The 20,080-nt window shown below is 40.2% G+C and overlaps 2 protein-coding genes across 4 annotated transcripts in view; one reads left to right on the plus strand and one right to left on the minus strand.

The window, feature by feature from the left end:
• Positions 1-4,270: 4,270 nt before the first annotated feature.
• On the plus strand, positions 4,271-6,849 carry nkx6.2 (NK6 homeobox 2). 2 transcript variants are annotated; one of them, XM_055902013.1, is made up of 3 exons: positions 4,271-5,093; positions 5,465-5,658; positions 6,069-6,849. In XM_055902013.1, exons 1-3 carry the CDS (start codon positions 4,679-4,681, stop codon positions 6,315-6,317), a joined length of 858 nt encoding a protein of 285 aa, XP_055757988.1. In that variant the 5' UTR covers positions 4,271-4,678; the 3' UTR covers positions 6,318-6,849. The 2 variants fall into 2 exon arrangements, with proteins under 2 accessions (XP_055757988.1, XP_055757989.1); XM_055902014.1 differs by having other exon boundaries at positions 4,272-5,093; positions 5,486-5,658.
• A 1,300-nt stretch (positions 6,850-8,149) lies between these two features.
• Positions 8,150-20,080, minus strand: part of LOC129836166 (inositol polyphosphate-5-phosphatase A-like) — a 266,559-nt gene continuing 254,628 nt past the window's right edge. Inside the window, exons 13-16 of one of the 2 annotated variants that reach the window (XM_055902012.1) lie at positions 14,857-14,968; positions 11,047-11,115; positions 10,157-10,193; positions 8,150-9,743 (exon numbers count right to left, since the gene is read on the minus strand). In XM_055902012.1, coding sequence (XP_055757987.1) covers positions 9,706-9,743; positions 10,157-10,193; positions 11,047-11,115; positions 14,857-14,968 — 256 coding nt within the window. In that variant the 3' untranslated portion in view covers positions 8,150-9,705. Of the gene's footprint in view, positions 9,744-10,105; positions 10,194-11,046; positions 11,116-14,856; positions 14,969-20,080 lie in introns of both variants that reach the window. The other variant, XM_055902011.1, reaches the window with a different exon arrangement.

The following is a 20,080-nucleotide window of genomic DNA, read 5'->3' on the forward strand; positions in this document are numbered from 1 at the left end:
GAGTAAACATTTGCTTAACAAGTCACATAATAAGTTGCACGGACTCACTGTGTTTAACATGATTTTTGAATGACTACATCATCTCTGTACCCCACACATACAATTATCTGTAAGGTCCATCAGACGAGCAGTGAAAAAACATGCATCCTGTTTGCAATAATGCACTAAAGTAAAACTGCTAAAAATGTGGCAATGAAATGCACTTTATGTCCTGAATACAAAGCATTATGTTTGGGGCAAATCCAACAACACATCACTAAGTACCACTCTTCATATTTTTAAGCACAGTGGTGGCTGCATCATTTTATGGGTATGCTTGTCATTGGCAAGGACTAGGGAGTTTTTTGGGGATAATAAATAAATATAAACAGAATAGAGCTAAGCACAGGCAAAATTACAGAGGAAAATCTGCTTCAATCTGCTTTTCAACAGATACTGGGAGACAAATACACCTTTCAGCAGGACAATAGCTTACCAAGAGGACATGAAATGCTCCTAAGTGGCCTAGTTATGGTGTTGACTTAAATTGGCTTGAAAATCTATGGCAAGACATGAAAATGGCTGTCTAGCAATGATCAACAACCAACTTCACAGAGTTTGAAGAATTAAAAAAAAAATATGTGCAAATATTGTACAATCCAGATGTGCAAAACTCTTAGATATTTACCCAGAAAGATTCACAACTGTATTTGTTGCCAAAGGTGATTTTAATATGTATTGACCCAGGGGTGTGAATACTAAAGCCAAATTGATATTTCTGTATTTCATGTTCAATACATTTTTAAATGTGTCTCAAAACATGTTATCACTTTGTCATGATGTGGTATTGCTTGTAAATGGGTTAGGATTTTTTTAAAATCTATTTTGAATTCAGGCTGTAACACAACAAATGTGGATTAAGTCAAGGGGTATGAATAATTTCTGAATGCACTGTACATACGCAAACTGTAGACTGAGCAAATAATCTAGCTGGCTATGGAAAATAGTATAGGCCTATACATAATTTTTAGATCACATGACCCACATCAACCTCATAAAAGGTTGGTGGACTATCACTAATAAAACAATATTTATGCAATGGAAGTTCAGGTGATTCTCCATTAACAAGAACATTTTATAGACCTAGCACAAATAGCAGGTCTACTGCATCATCATTAAGATGATTAAAACTATATACATGAACATCCTTTAATTAATGATCAGTTCAATTTCAAAGATAAATAATACCCAGGCCTATTCTCTATTTTGGATTTGAACTTAGTAGGCTTAAAGTGCAGCCTAACTCAGTTAATATTAGCCTACTAAAACAATAATCAGATAATTAATGATTATCAATTAATACACCAGGTGTGGGATATAACACAGAACAGCCCATAGCTGTGGTATGTTGGTCATATACCACACCCTCGGGCCTTATTGATTAAATATAACAACCAAAAAACAACTAATTAACACCATTAACTGCTTACCAAGTAACTATCTAATTACAGGTAATTGAATAGAAAAGTTGATTGAAATAAACGGAGGGATCTTTGAGGAGGAACAGACAGTTTGTTTCCAATGAAGGCAGAATATACTGATGGCTGACGGATGCTCTGTGTTGCACAGGATTGTATAGGGGTGACATTTTCTCACTTGAAACAACACTTGTAAATCACTGAACAGACGCTCATGTCTAGCGCAAAGTGTGTGTTCTGCGTTTAGTGGTTGGTTGGTCGGTCACCTAGGCCTATTTTTCATTCTAGCCTACTTACCTATGTTTAGCAAATGGGAAATGATAAAGCTAACAACTCTTCTTGACGCCACTAGAGGGCTCCTCGAAACTATAATCTGGGAACCGTGCCGCTGAAATTTTGTGTCAAATGGTTTACATCAATGTTATAGTTGACTACGTTTACGTCAACGTTATAGTTGACTAGTTTTTCCCCCACAGATTTGTATCAATAATTTAATTCACCCATGAGATATCAAACAATTATAACAATTAATTCATACATTAGCCAACGTTTAATTATAATTGTAATTATTTTAATGTCTATTTTTTTTTTTTTACATGCAAGGTGATTGGCAGTGATTAAGGACACTTGCTTATTGCATACAGGTTACCCTTGCCGCTGCAAACAACAGTCAATTACTTATATTGATTATGATGATAATAATAATAGTAATGATAATTATAATTAAATTAATTAAAATATATTTCTATATTTCGAATACCCTGCTTGTAATAATTGTAATATTAATACGTACAATAATAACAAATGAATGCGTTAACAGGGTGACATAAATAAAATCCATGAATGTTTTTTTATTAATAAGCTGGAAGACTTTGTCTATAAATTATGAAACATCATATAAACGTTTAGCCTATAATAAAACTCCATAATAAAGGTCTCCTGTAATTAGTGAAAATATGTTTATGTTAAAGTAAAGATATAGCTAGAGCAGATTTTAAATCGGCGATGCTGCTAATTATAGACGTACACCAGTAACAGAAAAGTTGGCCTGGAGAATGCATTCCAAAAAGTTAGTTGATAAAATCTTCACAGAAAAAAATAACTATAAGTTAAATGATGATAATTCGTTTTTCTTACATTATTCTCTGTGCGATTTCAGTTATTCAGTGGTTGCAGGAGAAATGTACGGGTTTTTCTGATTGATTATTTGTTCTTGTTTACTAATAGACAAACAGTGACTGGTGTATTGAACTTTCCTATGACGGTGAAAATGAATGACATATAAATATTGTTTTCATCACCAGTTATGTCCGGTTAAACAGTTAAATATAATATTGTCAATAACGTTATATTATCCAATATGGCCTAAAATAATGATAATGAAAAAACAACTATTTGAAATCTTATTGTTGTATTATTCATGTTTTTAACACGTTTGAAAAGGTCACAAACTGTAGTCTCCTTTTATCTCTTTTCCCCTATATAATTTATAGATAGGCCTGTTGAAATGTGTAATTCTCATCTAAATAAAGAAATGCAGTGCAGAATTGGAAAACCTTTACTTTTCCAAACCCTTAGAATAAGCGTGCTATTAAATGTCCAAGTTAGATTCGCTGAAGCCTTTCTAATGCTAAGGTGGCCATATTTCACTCTAACAACATTTCACGTCTCCATAAAATATTAGCGCCGTGGCTTGAAGCGGCACTCAACTTGATGACGTCTTGAGCCACGCGCTTTTTTTCAGTCCAGGTCACATCTCATGATGAAAATAATGAAAAAACAACAATGATAATTTGAGTAATGAAAAAGGTCACATTAGGTCTATGTTTGTTACACTGTTTAGTTGTCAGTTTTTGACATATATAGGCTACCAGGCAAATATGATGCATCTGTGTATCTGACCAGTGACCGTGATAAAGATACAATCGCCGATCTAATTTTCTATTGTGTAGGCCAAGTGATACCATCGTTAAGACTCACTTAGCCTATCTATGAGTTTATCTAGACCCGCACACTGAAAATAAAATGATTTACTGTATCACATGAAACAAAGATAAGGGTCGTTTTTCTGTACAGCACTTTGAGATATCAGCTGATGGAGGAAGAGCTATATAAATAAATTTGATTTGGATTTGATTTAGTTTTAAACGAATGTATATTTTTAAAATCTTTTTTTTTTTACAGCATTAACAGAACATTTCAAGATAACCCTACAACTATGCACCCCAATGAATCCGTTATGGCATCAGAAAAATATCAATTAGTGTGGTCAGTTATTTTATCATGCTCTGAAATAGATTTGATAATTTTCTAAAAGGCAAACTTTAGTTAAGTATGCCTAGTCTACATGCTTGTTATACATCCACAACACACATCCTACACCTAAAGCGTCCTCTATATCCTTATTACGCATCAACAACACATAGCCTACACACAAAACATACTTTTCAATTAATAGGCTACTGGATGTGTCTTCTAGAAATGCGTGTAATCTTATCTTCAACGTCCTTCAAATCACTGGTAACAATGAAATCAGTAGGCCCTGCAGCATAATTGTATAGAGTTTAATGATGTAGCCTACTTACATTGTCATCGGTAATGGGTCATAATGTAAATGTATCATTTCAGTCAAATCTTGAAACAATTATTTCTACAGTACGATGCATCATTAATAGAACAGTAATATATTAAACTTATTAATAGTGTGGCTATGTCCAAGTGGCGCACATGAAAAGTACCCGAGTGTGTTCCCTCCAATCAGAGAGCGCTCTCACTCAACATTATCCAATGGGGAAAATGCGTATGCAGGTGGCTGCGCCGTTATCTGTGCATCCCGCTTCACTCACACCATAGCTCGACTCAATTTACGAAGAAAGCCGACCCTTATGGTCACCATCAAAACCACTAAAAAAACGAAATCAGATCCTCTACCTTCCGAGTGGATTCTCGTTGTGGACGCATGCGGCAAACTCACAATTGACAGTCTGAATTGGAGAGACATTTTCGATCAAACTATTTGCCCGACAACGCAAGAGAACTTCTCTCCTAAATAACTGTTTTTGTTTCCGGAAGTTTGAACCTTCAGTGGCTGCGGTATCCAGGATATACGTCTGAAGCACCTGTAGTGGCCTCTGCTTATCAACCAGTTCAGCACCTTTATATTCCTTTCCTCGGTTTATTGTTATTTTTACTCGAGCGATTTTGGTGGTTCATGCTCTCCAATGTTAGCTGTTGGGCAGATGGATGCTAACCGGCAGAGTGCTTTCGTCCTAGGCAGTACACCGCTGGCAGCATTGCACAACATGACCGAGATGAAGGCGTCTTTATTTCCCTACACTTTGCAGAATCATGCGGGCTTCAAGGCGCATTCTCTTACTCATTTGAACTCACAGCTTGCCCTGGGGACACCACATGGAATTAGCGATATCTTGGGTAGACCTATCAACTCAGCTGGACAGCTGCTATCGGGCTTTCCTAGGATAAACGGCTTGGCCACCACCGCAGGAATGTACTTTAACCCAGCGGCCGTTTCTCGGTACCCGAAGCCCCTGACGGAGCTCCCGGGGAGAGCACCCATATTCTGGCCTGGAGTGATGCAGAGCTCCCCTTGGAGGGATCCTCGAGTGCCCTGTCCTAGTAAGTTCGCTGTGTCGAGTGCAAAATATTATAGAAATGCAGTTATAGAAAAACAATTAAATTCTGTAGGCTGCTCAACAATGTTTAACTTTTTTTAATGCAGACATCTGTTGAATTTGTTGGGTAGCTTATTTTGTGCTGCTTCTTGTAAATAACTTTTAATAACTTAACTTATATTATCGACCTATACATAATTATTCGATGGGCTTTCCATTTATATTGGTTGCTTTTCATGTTCAGTGTTTTAATTCATGTGCAAGCCTAGCTATGTTAGTCAACACAAAGTCTCACTCCAGGAGTGAAATCGTGAGAACTGTTTACTACTGATGTTGTAATACTAATCACTGTTGTGTTTACATATTTTTGACTAGACTCTTCAATCTTTTTTGTAGCTCAAGCAAACATGATGCTCGACAAGGATGGCAAGAAAAAACACTCCAGGCCAACTTTTTCTGGACAGCAAATTTTTGCATTGGAGAAAACCTTTGAACAGACGAAATACCTTGCTGGCCCAGAAAGAGCTCGACTGGCTTACTCTTTGGGAATGACTGAAAGTCAAGTCAAGGTAACTATCATTACCTGAGTTATCTTTTGACATGAATTCAAATGTAATGAAGCCAGTATTTATAGATGATTGTCTTAAAATTAATATTGGCATATTTGGCTGTTCTGTGTGTAGTATGCTTTATTATAAGTTATGTTTAACAGGCTTATTATTAGTAGGCCTATTAATATTATTATTGGCAATATGGTTAACATTATTGGTATTAGCCTATGTTGTTATTATGTTGTCATTATCATGCAATTGGAGCTATTAGTTGGCTAACTTCATGTTTAGCAAGGTATTTTCTTGGCTCCGACTCAGATAATGTGTTTTATATTGGAATAATAATTTCTACCTATACTACCAAGAACAGCTTATGTATTATTGTATGTATTAAGTGGCTAATTGTATGTTATTCCTTCTCCCAATAGGTATGGTTTCAAAACAGGAGAACCAAATGGCGGAAGAGACACGCAGCAGAAATGGCAACAGCCAAAAAGAAACACGACTCTGAAACTGAGAAGATGAAGGAAAGCTCGGACAATGAGGACGATGATGAGTACAACAAACCTCTGGACCCAAATTCAGATGACGAAAAAATCACGAGACTTCTGAAAAAGCACAAGGCTACAAACCTTTCCTTGATCAGTCCATGCAGCAATAGCTCGGACACCTTGTGATGACATTGAGAACTTGTCGAGAAAAGACTCTAACACTCCATGATGCTTCTAAAGCTAATTTAACCAGGGTATAAATTGTTCAAAAGGAGAGAAAGGGCGCTGATGGGTGGTATGAATGATTTATGTTGTACAGACGAAAATGTGAGATGTATATATTTTTTACTGAGTAAGTTATGTTATTAAACCAATGTAAACAAGAAATGGCAGGCTTTTCCCGCAAATCCTGATAAGCATATACCTTCTCAATATTATAGCTTAATTTTGTTATATATTGCAGAATAATGTCGCCCATCTCTCCACCTTTACCATTCTAAATTCAAGGTACACAATGTATGAATGCAAACGTTGTAAATTATGTAAAAAGCTTGTTTTAACGATCTAAACTGTTTTATTTTATAATTTGAAGGAATTTGTTTCACCTCAAACAAAAATAGAGAACTGGATAATCGTTTGTTGGAATAAGAGAGTATTATTGCTTCCGCGAAGATGGAAGAAAAAAAACTTTGTATTATGAATAAATTATTTAACAAGCGTTTGTTTTTAATATGGAATTTTGTTCCACTTCACTGAAATTACTCTTCATTGAATTAGGCTGCCTACCAATAGTCTAAAATTGATTGGGACCCACTCAATTGCTGAAAAAGGCAGGTATGGTAAATTATAATAATCGGAAATCTGTTTTCTTCCTTTATCCAAGACCATCAAAGATGTTTTCAATCTGTTCAGTTGTTGTTTGTAAACCTTGCCCAAGTCGGAATAGCTCAATGTTAGTTGCGTTGGTGAACGTATAGGACTATACTAAACTCGTAATAGGCCTACGTCTTGTGAAACTTTAGTTATTTTCAAGATGTGACTTTTTTTAACAACGGCGTTGTGATGATCAGGCCTACAAATGCTAGACCTACTGTATGCATTTACGCATAGCCTAGTGAATTTCATAAATATAGGCTACATATAAAATATTATTATAATTTGTTCTATGTTCCAAAAATGAAAATGTTTAGATTTACAAAGCCGTATATAAAATGGTAACTGGAATGGGGTGTTGCTTAGGTTGATTTAGATAAGTTTGCGTCGCAACCCCAAATTACAACCTATATAGCTTAGGCCAATTTATTGTTTGCACTTTAATGTGGATATAATAGTTTGAAGAAGAGTGTGAGTGTGTAGACTAGCATATCTCGACTAAGTATTTTAGACTTCACACATTTCAGAACAGTTTAGATTTTTGGTTGTTGTTGACCTAGCACCTCTGATGTGTAGCTGTTATTAAATATTGGGCCATCATACATTTATTCAGGCTTAAAGCGCAATAGGATAATTACTATTCTATAGGCTAATTAAAGCCCTCATTAATAACCTGCATTTTTGGAACAAATATAATTTTCCATAGCGCTATAATCCATTTAACTACATATTGCATTTTGTATCACATTATCACATGACTGCGCTGCTTCTAACTTGAAAACAGAATTTGGCCACTTTTCATCACCCATCCTTTTCTGTTGCTCTGCTGCAGGGCCAGGCTATCTGCAATAATCATAGGTTGTGCCTATATCCGAGTAATTACCAACACGGATACTTTAGGCTGCATGGTTTAACTTGATGTGATACCACGAACTTTATCATGGAAGCAGGAACATCTTTGGAGATATTCATCTTTGAACTTTAATCTTCTTGTGCACATAGCTTCAGTAGGGTTGTGTCCACTGGCCATGCATGCAAATTGATCAAGATCCACAAATAAATAGGCGTTGTCAATAGCATCTTGTTGTGTGGTACAGATGCAATGCTGAAGTGATAGATGCGGTGGAATAATGACAAAACACCAATTTAGTTCTAATGGTTTTATTGCTTGAGAACCGCATAATCAACACTAGAATATAATCTCTATCTGCTGAAAGGAGTGAACAAACTGCGGCTTCTCTTAACACGTGACCAGCGGGAAAAACAAGCAGTTCTGCCCACGAACCAAATCACACTGTCAAGACAACATGAAGTCTGCAGCAGGCACAAAATCATTTCAACTTGCGGTGATTTAGATGGAAAACTCAAGAAGCAATCTAACGGCTTCACACAGTCTGAGCTCTGTAGTGTAGTAAATTAAATCAATAACAGGAAACGGTCGCTTTTCATCAACAGCCTCCCCTAATTGCAGTTTAATGCTCTAACGAGCGACGAGAGGAAATTATTTGCTTCATAGCAATGAAGGCTGTTGAAGGCTACATACAAAATTAAAAAGCAATTCTTCGAAGTCTTTCCTGCCTTTAGCGTTTTTTTGTTTGTTTTTTTACAATGTATAATCAAGGCCTTTATCTATCAGTTGGACTGGTGTATTTTATGTTGACTTTCCACACTTCATTATGTGTATACTTGGCACCATAACGCAGTAAAAAAAAAAAAAACACCTTTACATTTTTTTGAAAGAATACCAAAGCCTATCTAAAAACATCACATTCAGAACCATAATATCATTACATTGAAATAAGTTAGAATAAGAATAATAATAATATGAGTGCTATATATGAAACAATCTTATATACTTGCATGGTCTATGGCACTGCTTAAAACATCATTGGATACACTATACTGTATGAATCATGTTGGCTAAAAAGTTTTTTTTCTCTCACTTGTAATGATAGATTCAAAGGTCATGGCTGATGGAACACCCAAGCAGCCATATTGTCTCCATATACTTCATAACAATTTTGTTAAGAATGATAAATTCTCTCTTTAAAAAGTACAGTATATAAAATGAGATTCAGCTGATGTGTGAGGCATGGCAGTGTGTTAGGCACACAAGTCAGCAAAGACAAAATAAAAAAAAAGTAAAAAGTATTTGAAATGAACCGAAAATATGTATCTATTCTAAACAGTGGGACCACAAAGTTTGGTCAGAAGAGAGACAATGGCACTAAAACCATCAACAACTCTGTTATACTGTTCAATGTACAAATAAACCTAACAATATAGATATACAACTTTTTTTGCATTGCACTTTTTAAAAACATCTTACATACCGTATGGAAGTAGCTTCTATACATAGAGACATACCTACAATTGCAAGTATGGTATCTAAAATAATGTAGTTAAGACTGATTTCTACTAGAGTTTTGGCAACAAGGCTGTAAAATTGTTTTTTTCCTTTTTCTGGGGGAATGGGGTGCGTAGCAATGGTAAGGTCAGTGAGGTGTGTCTTATCTCAAACGTCTCTCGGGTGGGTAGTCCAGATACTGACGTGTTGTGTGGAAAAACAACAGCTTGTATGGATGAAGTGTTAGAACGACTGCAACTGGTCAGCACTGCTGAACAGTCTGTATAGGGCCTTCCGTGTGTGTGTTTGTGTGTGTGTTGGTGTCCAACTCTTGGTTCTTATCACAGAGGCGCTTCAGGCAGAGATCTTCTCCACCCTTTGGCACCACTTCCCTGACAAAATAAAGAAAACATACGCACACGCACGCGCGCACACACACACACACACACACACACACACACACACACACACACACACACACACACACACACACACACACACACACACACACACACACACACACACACACACACACACACACACACACACACACACACACACACACACACACACACACACACACACACACCATGAGAATACTGCATCAGCATCAGGCCATGTGTTATACAAAGGGGGAAAAAATGCGAAAGATAAAGGAAGTGAAAGCATAATAATAAATATATTATTATTAATAATAATAACAGTACAAAGCAATTACAAACATTTATTCATAATAATAAAGAAAAATATTTACCACGACATCACTGCACGTTACAACACTTGTGCTTATTTGCATTAGGTTTACCTGCCCCGGCTGTTAATCGAAACGACAGGTAGACAGGCTGCCAGACAGACGGACAAAGAAAGACAAATGAGACAGTTAGCAACAGTCCTGCCCTGAGTGGAAGGGCCAAAGGCAAGGGGGCCAATATAAGTTTAAAGCCCACTTTCTCCCTCTCTCTCTCTCACACACACACACAACCATCCATTACACATAGCCTAAACTCGCATACCAGGGGTGCACATATTTCCTCCTGCACGCTAACTACATTGGACATTTTTTAAACATAGCAGAATGTGATTTTAGCGGGTGCGTGTGGTTATTGGCCTAGGTCTGGTGGAGTCTGTTTCACTGCCCCGGTCACCTCACACACACACTACTGTCCAGTCCACAGTATGTAATGATGAAAGACTGAGGACTTCAGCTTTAAGGCGCCTCTCTCTCTCTCTGTCAGCTTAACAGCCACTGCCTAACATTGCTGACTGGACGGACTGCGTTAAATACTGTCTATAAAGTCAGCATGACAAAACAACCTCTGATCACAACATGACTGTTCACAGCAGATTTTTGGTTTCACTAGAGACACATGCAGAATATGTTCATAAGCAATTGCAGTAATAGATCAATGGAGTAGTAGTTTTTGGTTATGATAAGGTAAGCTAGTCGTACTAATCTAATTTACAAGTCATATTCTTCAAAATCAAAGACAATACAGAATAGCATTCATTGAAAATGACTGGAAACCCCACATTTCAATAGTGCAAACTTTTAGTTTTCAATTGAAACAATAGAACATGATTAAATAATGTACTTGATCTCACACAGCCATATCACACATACAGACAGACAGACAGACACCCGCAAACAGGCACAACACAATACAACCCAGAAGTGGGCTAGGCCTGTGATGTTACCTTGTGGTCCCCCATGCAGACGTTGGGCCCTATATTGTCATAGACCAAGTATTTCTCCTCATTTTCAGGCTGAGAAAAAAATGCAACACATTAACACAACGCTGAATACAGAGAGGTATAAACATGTAAACAAACAATAACAAACATAATTGAGAGAGAAAATAGTCCTACCAGAGTGCAAAACAATTGTATTCATTGCCATTTTGAGGTAAACATTTGTTTATTTAGTTAAAATTGAACAATGTTATTAGATGAATCTTATTATCTTAGACAGTTTGTGAGCTATAAGTAAATCTGGTCCTAAAGTACTAGCCTACCCCTGAATGCATATGCCTTCTTTATAACTAACAACAGGGTTTAAATGGTGTTAAATACACCTTTAAAACTCAATATTGCACCAGCTCTTTGAAGATTGAATTGAGTGAGTAGACATGAACTGTGTCAAGACCATATTTACCTCCCAAACAAATGCACTGATTCAGTATATGAATGAATCATGTTCCATATCTCACACAAAGGAATTGTCAAACACAAACATTCATCTCGGGCCTAGAGTATAATAAATCATATTTATCTGGTAGAACTAAATCCTTTTTAAATAGTCAGAGCGGTCAGCTGTGATTAGGTGAATAACACCGCCACTTGAGAAGAAACACAAGAGTAGCTCCAGAATGGGCCATAAACTTAAATCCAAATTAACTTCAAACCTATCCTGCTAGTCTAAGGTCACCGGTGCGCTGGCGTGCACCTCGCGGTGGGGTACCTCACTCCGACTCTCTGAGGGGCCACGCTCTAGCACTTTCCCCAACCGCCTGCCAAATGCCTGAGTTGCTGCCTCCCGCAGCCCTGGATACATTCATCACATACAGACTTGATAATTTACAAAGGCAGCATAAAACTGTGGATTTTCAGCCTGCATAATCTTTAGACAGATAAACAAATTACCAGGGCCCTCCTGCAGAAACAGAGCGCTCGCTCCGCTGAGCATTCATTACCGCGCTTCCACCCTTCGGCGCTGTGCCGCGAAGGCGGCGGGCAACCTTTGGCGTGTTAGGGCTCGGCAAGCAGAAAATAACATGATGGCGAGTTAACCGACCGTGCCATGATAGATGATGCCACTCGAACGCCTGTTTACAGGCCCATGTCTCAACAATCTGTAACGCTGCCCGGGAGTGACTGAGTGTCTGTGTGTGTCTGTGGTGTGTGTGTGTGTATGCTCAGTGCATCATCAGCCAATCTGTGAACATTTTAACATAAGAAGACTCAGCCCGTTCTCTTAATTCTAAACAATTAACCTGTAATTGAGAAAGTAAATCAATTGTAGAACTACTATTTATAGAAACAATTGATAAGCTTTTTGGTGGCTCTTAATTATAATATTTTTTAATGACGAGGGCAAGCGTTTTGGAAAGGGGGTAAGAGGCCAAACCTTCCTGTATAGCCTCAGTAGATGAGAAGGACAGAAAAAAATGATTCTCATTTGTTCAGGACAAAGGAAAGCCAACTTCCTCCTCCCGCCTGTGTACTGGGGCTCAAAGATGTGTGTGGCTGTGAGCAGACTCACTCTGTGGAGAGGACTACTGTACTGCGCTGTTATCCTGGAGACAATCAGATAAATGGCAGGCATTGCTACAGAAGAGAAGTGCTATTGTGGAAGAAGGGATTGCTCTGGTGTTATGGTCAATAAAGGGTCTCTCCTCTCCATGGACAGCCGACCAGTTTCTCCCCATACAGGGTAATGTTCTATAGTGCACACCGTCGAAAAGCGTTTTGCAAAACTAGGCGTTTTCATTTAGGACAAGTTCAGAAAGTATCGCTCTGTTTTACCACATTTCTAACCATTTTCTACCTACTGAACACCTGCCATGCCATGTCGATGTGGCTGCCTTCACTTAAATCTAGAGCTGGCCTAGTCTCATTAATCACATCAGATGCCTTCCAACAGTTCTCTTGTCAGGGACTACCTCCAATTTAATCAAGTGTGAGAGTGCATTTTTAGACACAATACATTTTTCCTCTTGTCACCTTAAAAAGCACAGTAATCAAATAGGTGGAGAAACGTAATCTATTCATTGGGCTGATTAAAGGAAAAATGGGCCATCTGAGTGTAAATTGAAATGACAGATTTATACCCACTCCTTTGCTGACAACTGCAACCAACAGGGAAAACAGAAAAAAGGATGCATTTGTCAAAGTTGTAGTATCATGGAAAATGGTAAGTTAGGCTGATAGATACTGGAGGCTGTCTATGCAGCAATAGTCTATGTGCCGGGGGGCTAGTGTCAGTCCGCCCGCCCTCCCCCTCTCTCTCCCTACCTCTCTCCACCCAGAGGACCTGAGCCCTTGGCTGTCCCCATCCCCAGTCCACCTGTTCGTGCTGCCAATCCAGTTTTTATGCTGTTTTGCCTGTGGCTATGGAACCCTGATTTGTTCACGATGCGTGCTATCTTGTCATTCTGCCGCTCCAGTTTCAACTGTTCTGCCTGCGGCTATGGAACCCTAACCTGCTCACCGGACGTGCTACCTTGTCCCGGACCTGCTGTTTTCGACCATCTCTCTCTCTCCCTCACTACCGCTATCTCAACCTCTGAAAGCTCGGCTATAAAAAGTCAACTGACATTTACTCCTGAGGTGCTGACAACCACTTATTTGACCCTGCCGGTCATCTATGAATATTTGAACATCTTGAAGAACGATCTGGGCTTAACGGCCATGTACTGTTATAATCCCTACCCGGCACAGCCAGAAGCGGACTGGCCACCCCGCAGAGCCTGGTTCCTCTCTAGGTTTCTTACTAGGTTCCTGCCTTTCTAGGGAGTTTTTCCTAGCCACCGTGCTTCTACATCTACATCGCTTGCTGTTCGGGGTTTTAGGTTGGGTTTGTGACATCTGCTGATGTAAAAAGGGCTTTATAAATAAATTTTATTTTATTTTTTATTTGTAAACATGTTAGGAAATGCACTTTGTGTTAAAGAGGTATTATAAACAGTTTTGTATTATCCAACCCCAGGCTCCACTTCTCCAGCTCCACCATGTTCTCTAAACGTCATAGCCAGACGGGAACAGCAAACAACTGGGGAAAGACAACAGTCTGGAGCCCAAACTGGTGCTGTGCTGACGGAGAGGGACGGAGGTGGCAGATTGGTTGATAGTTTACATTCGGGCAGGGTGGTGGGCCACAGCTTTGGGCTGCGCCAATGTGTTGACTTTTGAGAATGAGCAGACAGAGGGAGCACAAGAGCTCCAGCTTTATAGAGCCATTATGGCCCACGGGCACTCGATAAGATCTGGGATATATATACTGTCTGTGTGGACAACTGGGCTTAACTCTCCGGATGAATATTCACACACAGTACATCGCTCCATCTGTGGGGCGGGGGGGGGGGGGGGGGGGGGGGTGAGTGAGTGACAGATCGGGTGGAAGAAAAAGAGAGAATGGAGGAGGGAGTCGGAATGTGAAAAAGGGATAGCGTAAGAGTAGATTCCCATAGACCAAGAGTGTGAAGACATCCCTGATGGCAATCCAAGATTCTACATGTTGAATCAGAAATAACCACAGGGTGATGGTCTGCCACTGACTGTTACTGGCCAGACGTCGTGTGTATGCGTCTGAGCTTCTTAAACTCACTTTTAAGACCAGGTCTCTGGCTGTATATATACAAGGTTAAACTCACCTTTAAGACCAGGTCTCTGGCTATATATATACAAGGTTAAACTCACCTTTAAGACCAGGTATCTGGCTATATATATACAAGGTTAAACTCACCTTTAAGGCTAGGTCTCTGGCAATATATACAAGGTTAAACTCACCTTTAAGACCAGGTCTTTAGCTGTAGCAGACATGAGGACGCGGTCACACCAGGCAGGGCATCTGGTGTCCATGTACTGCTTTCCCTGACTGCTGTCTTCACTGTACGGATAACTGTGGAAACAAACCCAAAAACACAACCATCAGTTACATACAGTTCAGAGAACAATGGTCCATAAAAGACAATTCTGTGTATTCTAATGTAGATTTTGTAAAAGGCATAGCCAACAAATGAGTTTAGTTTTGCAAATTGAGTTTCTAAGTTGGGGGCTAAAGCACAGAAGAGGAGAAAACACTGAATCCAATTAGATACACAGCTTTGACTTTCTGGAAATAATCTTTTGAATGAACACACACGGAAGGATGGCTCAATCAGAGCAAACTTGTGAGGAAAAAGCCATGTCAACTGTACAGGGTCTGAAGATCTCGCTGTGGAAGAAGCTGAGGGAGTATGTGAGTGTGATATATAGAGAGAGAAAGAGGTAGAAAAAGAGAGAGAAAAAGAAAGAGCCAGAGCAGAGGGAGTTTCAGTCGCCGTGTTCTCTCTCTCTCTCTCTCTCAGAAATGTACAGCAGCTACATCCTTATGCAGCCATCAAAAAGAGATTAGTGCTGTGGCAAATGGCCAAGTAAGATTGTATCTGGTAACAGGAGGAACAATCGGATGATTTAAGTAGCCGGGCCCGCCGGGAAGCCCATCGAACCGATACAGATTTACATTGTTGAAAATTCAATTTGGTCCTCCAGCTCATCAAACTGCATCAGATTTACATGCCACCAATCCAATTTGTTTGCGGGGCTCATCAGGATAGGACCGGGTTTACATACTGTAATACCAATCCAATTTGTTCCTTCAGTGCTACACACAGGGCTCACCGTGGCGTAACACAACATGCGTTCGCCCGGGGCCAGTAAAACTAATGACAAAATACCCACAGCCGTCCTATATTATCCAAAGCACTTTTGTCAAGAAGCTTGGGTGAAGACATAATAAAACTTGAAAGTAAAAGTGTATCTGGGATTACATACTGTAAATGTCATGTGTGATTATTCTGTTTCTGTGTGTCTCTGTGTGCGTGTGTGTGCGCGCGCACCTTCCTGTGTGTGTGCATGCATATGTGTTTCACTATAATGTAATGACTTGGAGACCCCTCCTAGTATTCTCCAATCAGTCAGTCAGATGGGTCCATCTGATTAAATATTTTTGTCCTGTTAACACACAGCTATAAGACACATTTACCTAGCTAACTAGTGGCTGCGAGTACACACACAGGCACCTCCTTAGGCCAATCAGCCATGCTGTGCAAGGCAGGCCAACATACACTGTCACATGGCAGCCATGAAGGCAGAGTGTGTTACTCTCAGGCAGCCAGGCAGGGAACCAACTGGGCAAACAGAGGCCTGGTAAACACCCCCTGACGCACACACGCACACGCGCGCACACATACACAATGCACTGGGACAGCTGCCACAGCACAGGGTGCAATGTTACAGTTGTGCCATGGCGACCAGTGTGACACACAGACTGGGAACTATGGGACAGCAGCGGGGGGGGATAGGGGAGGAGAGGTACCCACATCCGGCCAGCACACAGCACCCCCCGCTGGGTGAACAAACAGGCCTGCAGAGGGCTCCTTACAGGCTCCTTACAGAGCACACAGCCTCCAATTAGCATGAATGGCACTTCAAGCATGTGGAAATGCAGCAGGTTTTGGTATGCTAAAGAAGGGATGAAGGATGGATCCAGAGGATGAAAGTATTTCAGAGAGATAAAGAGGAGAGGGAATAAAGAGGGCTCAGAGAGAAAAACAGAGTGCTGGAGGAAAAGAGCAAAGTCATCAAAGTGGCTCGGGATCAAGCCATCTTCAGGGGTGGCCTAGCTACAGACTCTTCATTTAGTCCATACAGTGAACTGGCCCTAAATTACTATGCTATCTCTCTATTGTAAGGGAAATATAAGGGAGTATTCAACCTCTCATAGCAAATTGCTATGGAGCACATTAAAAAACAAAACCACTATCACTGTTTTTGATGATAAAATATCAATCTTAAAAGGTGATTAATCATTGTATAAAATGATTAACAATACTCAACAATGGCGATTAAACGATAACTGTGCAGGCAGTCTTGCCCTTCTCTTCCTCTTCCTTTCTCACCCCACCCTCCAATGGCCCCAATTGAGATAACAGGTCCTAATGCAACAGCAAACACCAGAGTGGCGGCTTTGGGGAGTGCTGTGTGATTAATGTGTCCGATTAAGGCGCTCACAAACTTATCTGAAAGCAAACGGGGCGAGTGGGCGTACGGGCCGGAGCTCCTATCGGGCACTTATTGCCCGCAGCAAGACTAATTACACTAATTAATGGGGCCGAGCTGATAAACTCAACAAATCTCCCACCTGTGTATGACAGTGTCCCATGCTCGCTGTGAGACAGAGCCTGCGCATGCAAGCACATGCACGAGCACCAGTCCGTTGGCCAAACTTCTGTCCCTCAGGCAGGCTACTGTGCTGGTACTGCACCTGGCTCCATAGCAAATGGAGCAGCTGCATCCCCACTTTCAAAATAGGGGTGGAAACATTTTTGCATCCCCCACCTTTTTATTTTACCAGAAAATACCATGATCCATTGGGTAATTTGTCATTTTCTGTTTTTTTTGTGATCAAATGTTTTTATTATTTTTTAATAAGGTACACAACACAGGTACACATGGACAGAGAAACGAGTGACAATACTGAACAAGACAAACAGTTACCAACCAGGCGCCAGACTGAAATATGTTGTGAGATGATAGGGCCAAATTTGAGTTTGCAACGTTTGAGCGGGATGTCAGAATGGATTATGTCTTGGAGTCTGTAAGGGGCAACTCATTTCCCCCTCCATTTCAACGACTAGCAATGTTTTGAGCTAGTCCGCATTAACATAGATGTGTCCATTTTATATATGATATAATAATTAACAGATTGCATTTTGCACCCTCTCCCCAGTCGCCTCAAGACGAACGGCTTTGTCCAATCAACGTTTTGCGTTGCTCCTGGCAACACTGTTTTAGAAAGCACGCGTCGCACCACTGATGTTTAAAATGAAAAAGCACCTGCAAAAGAAACTTGTTTGTCTATTTTATTGTGCTGTTATATTCGTATCGTTGTCCGATGGTGTTGGTCAAGGGGTGTTGTTACATACTGTATAATTTGATCTGCGTTCACCACGAGCAAATTCATTCTATCGTTTCACTTTCTATGTAAAAACCACGATGAGCATGGGCATCTCTGATTTGGCTTCGCTGTAGCGCAAACTTTGAGTAGCCGTCCATCAGCCTACCAAATGTTGCACCTTAGCAGAAAACTGCATGTCTGGTAGCTCGCGGGCTGTCAATGAGTAGCTCTCGCAAGTAGATAGTGAGAAATACTCAGTAGGCCTAATATTAGATGATTAAATCTGAAAGAATTTCCCCCCCCAAGCTGTTTACAGGCATTTAACACCATTCAGCATTTTTGCGATATATTTTCCCAACTTCAATCGGTTAAATCACATTGTTAAAATGTTTTCATTCAGCTTAAAAAGTAACAATGACAGTGTCTGTATGTGCCTACGCACCAAATGAAAAAACACAGGATATTTGTGTCTGGATAAAACAGTTTTGCTTATGGGCCCGGCTCCACGAGGGGGGCAAAAGGGGACTTAGCCCTCTCAGTTGAAACTTTTGCCACCTAATTTCTTCCCCATGTCCCTATATAAAAATAGCAAAAAAGTTAAAAAGTTAAAAAGATTGCGTGACAGGTTGCCGCGAAATCTGTATCTCTGCTGCGCTGTATCAGCACCATGGACAGAGCGCGCGCGCGCGCGCGTGTGTAGCGGGCCTATAAAAAGCCACTGGACGGTTTCCCATGCGTTTCCATAAAAAGCACTGTTCGTTTGTGGTAGGCTATGTGAATAACGTAAAAACGCCACCGTCATTTTTGATTTATAAGGAATGGGTCAAGTTTACAGTTGAAGCTGCTTCACCCAATTCACCACTAGAGTTTAGTTAGCTTCTTAGCTAGCTGTAAAAGGCGTTAATGTTATTAGCCTAGAGGATTTAGCGCTAATCAGCTAATCTGCCACAATGGATATCAGAAACCAAACCACACAGAGGCCGCCAGCAGCGATGATGCTGCCGAGCTCCAGCTAGCTCTCTGTGAAGAGCTTACCCCCCTTCCACAAGTGCCGCCAGGGTAATGGCTACACATTCCCTTCCAAATCCGACTGTTCCTGACGATCTTGGAACAGAGGCAGCAAGCCCAGGTTAGCCTAGAATTCTACCCTAGCCACAGGTTTTCTGTCCAACATTGTCAATTTAAGAGTAACTGGTTCATATGACCAGAGTGGCTGCAATACTCAGTTACTGCAGATGCAGAATTTTGGTTCCCATGTCAAAAGTTCTGTATTGGGTCCAATGCTAACGCAGACAAAGCCTTCATCCAAGGCAGATATTCTGACTGGAAGCACGCAAAAGATTCGGAAGGCCCGCATCAAGCAAGGAGCATTTGAAATACATTGCACTGTAAAAAGAAGACAAGTTCGGGGTCGGGTGTCAAGTGAGGTGTCAACACTTGTTAATGACAGGCAGCTGGCAATAACTATTTTTCCACTTTGACAAACGTGATCAGTCAGCACAGACAAAGCATTCTACACCCAAGGAAAGCTCGACTAATCCAACTGGCATTTGAGGGGGACCTTAAAAGAAGATTTCTGGGGAGAATGGAATTATCGATTACCCAGAAAGTTCAACTCTTCTGAAAAGGTAAGAAAATCTAGCTGATTGGTTTTGATCAAAATCTAGGTGGCATAGCCAGTGGTGTCATTTTCTGCAAACACCTAGGGTACGGAATGGCAAAATTACTTCTTTAGCCAGACTATATTTTCATTGCCAAAACGGCCTTTTTTAGTGTGTAGGGCGCTGCTATGGCGCTGATAGAGCGCAACGAAGATATCGCGACAACCTGTGCCTTCCTGGTCAAAAGCAATGGTCTCGAGATTTGAACTTATGTTTATTGTGGTACAGCGTGATATAAGCAGAATTCAACATGATTCCAATGCAAGAACCCAACTGACGCCCCTGGGTATAGCTCCATATCGGTATGTTTTATTGTAGAAATAGATAACCATAGAAATAGAATATAGGCTTCCTTAGTAGCATACTGATTTTCGTGGTTGTAAATGGAACTGTACGTTTTGGAAACGTGTTT

Source organism: Salvelinus fontinalis, chromosome 37 (assembly GCF_029448725.1).
Source record: "Salvelinus fontinalis isolate EN_2023a chromosome 37, ASM2944872v1, whole genome shotgun sequence".
NCBI classification, from domain to species: Eukaryota; Metazoa; Chordata; class Actinopteri; order Salmoniformes; family Salmonidae; genus Salvelinus; species Salvelinus fontinalis.

Coding starts and splice junctions, on each gene's coding strand:
- nkx6.2 (XM_055902013.1), top strand. CDS start 4,679: ATGTTAGCTGTTGGGCAGATGGATGCTAACCGGCAGAGTGCTTTCGTC. Junction 5,094..5,464: donor TCCTCGAGTGCCCTGTCCTA/GTAAGTTCGCTG, acceptor ATTTTTGACTAG/ACTCTTCAATCTTTTTTGTA. Junction 5,659..6,068: donor TGACTGAAAGTCAAGTCAAG/GTAACTATCATT, acceptor TTCTCCCAATAG/GTATGGTTTCAAAACAGGAG.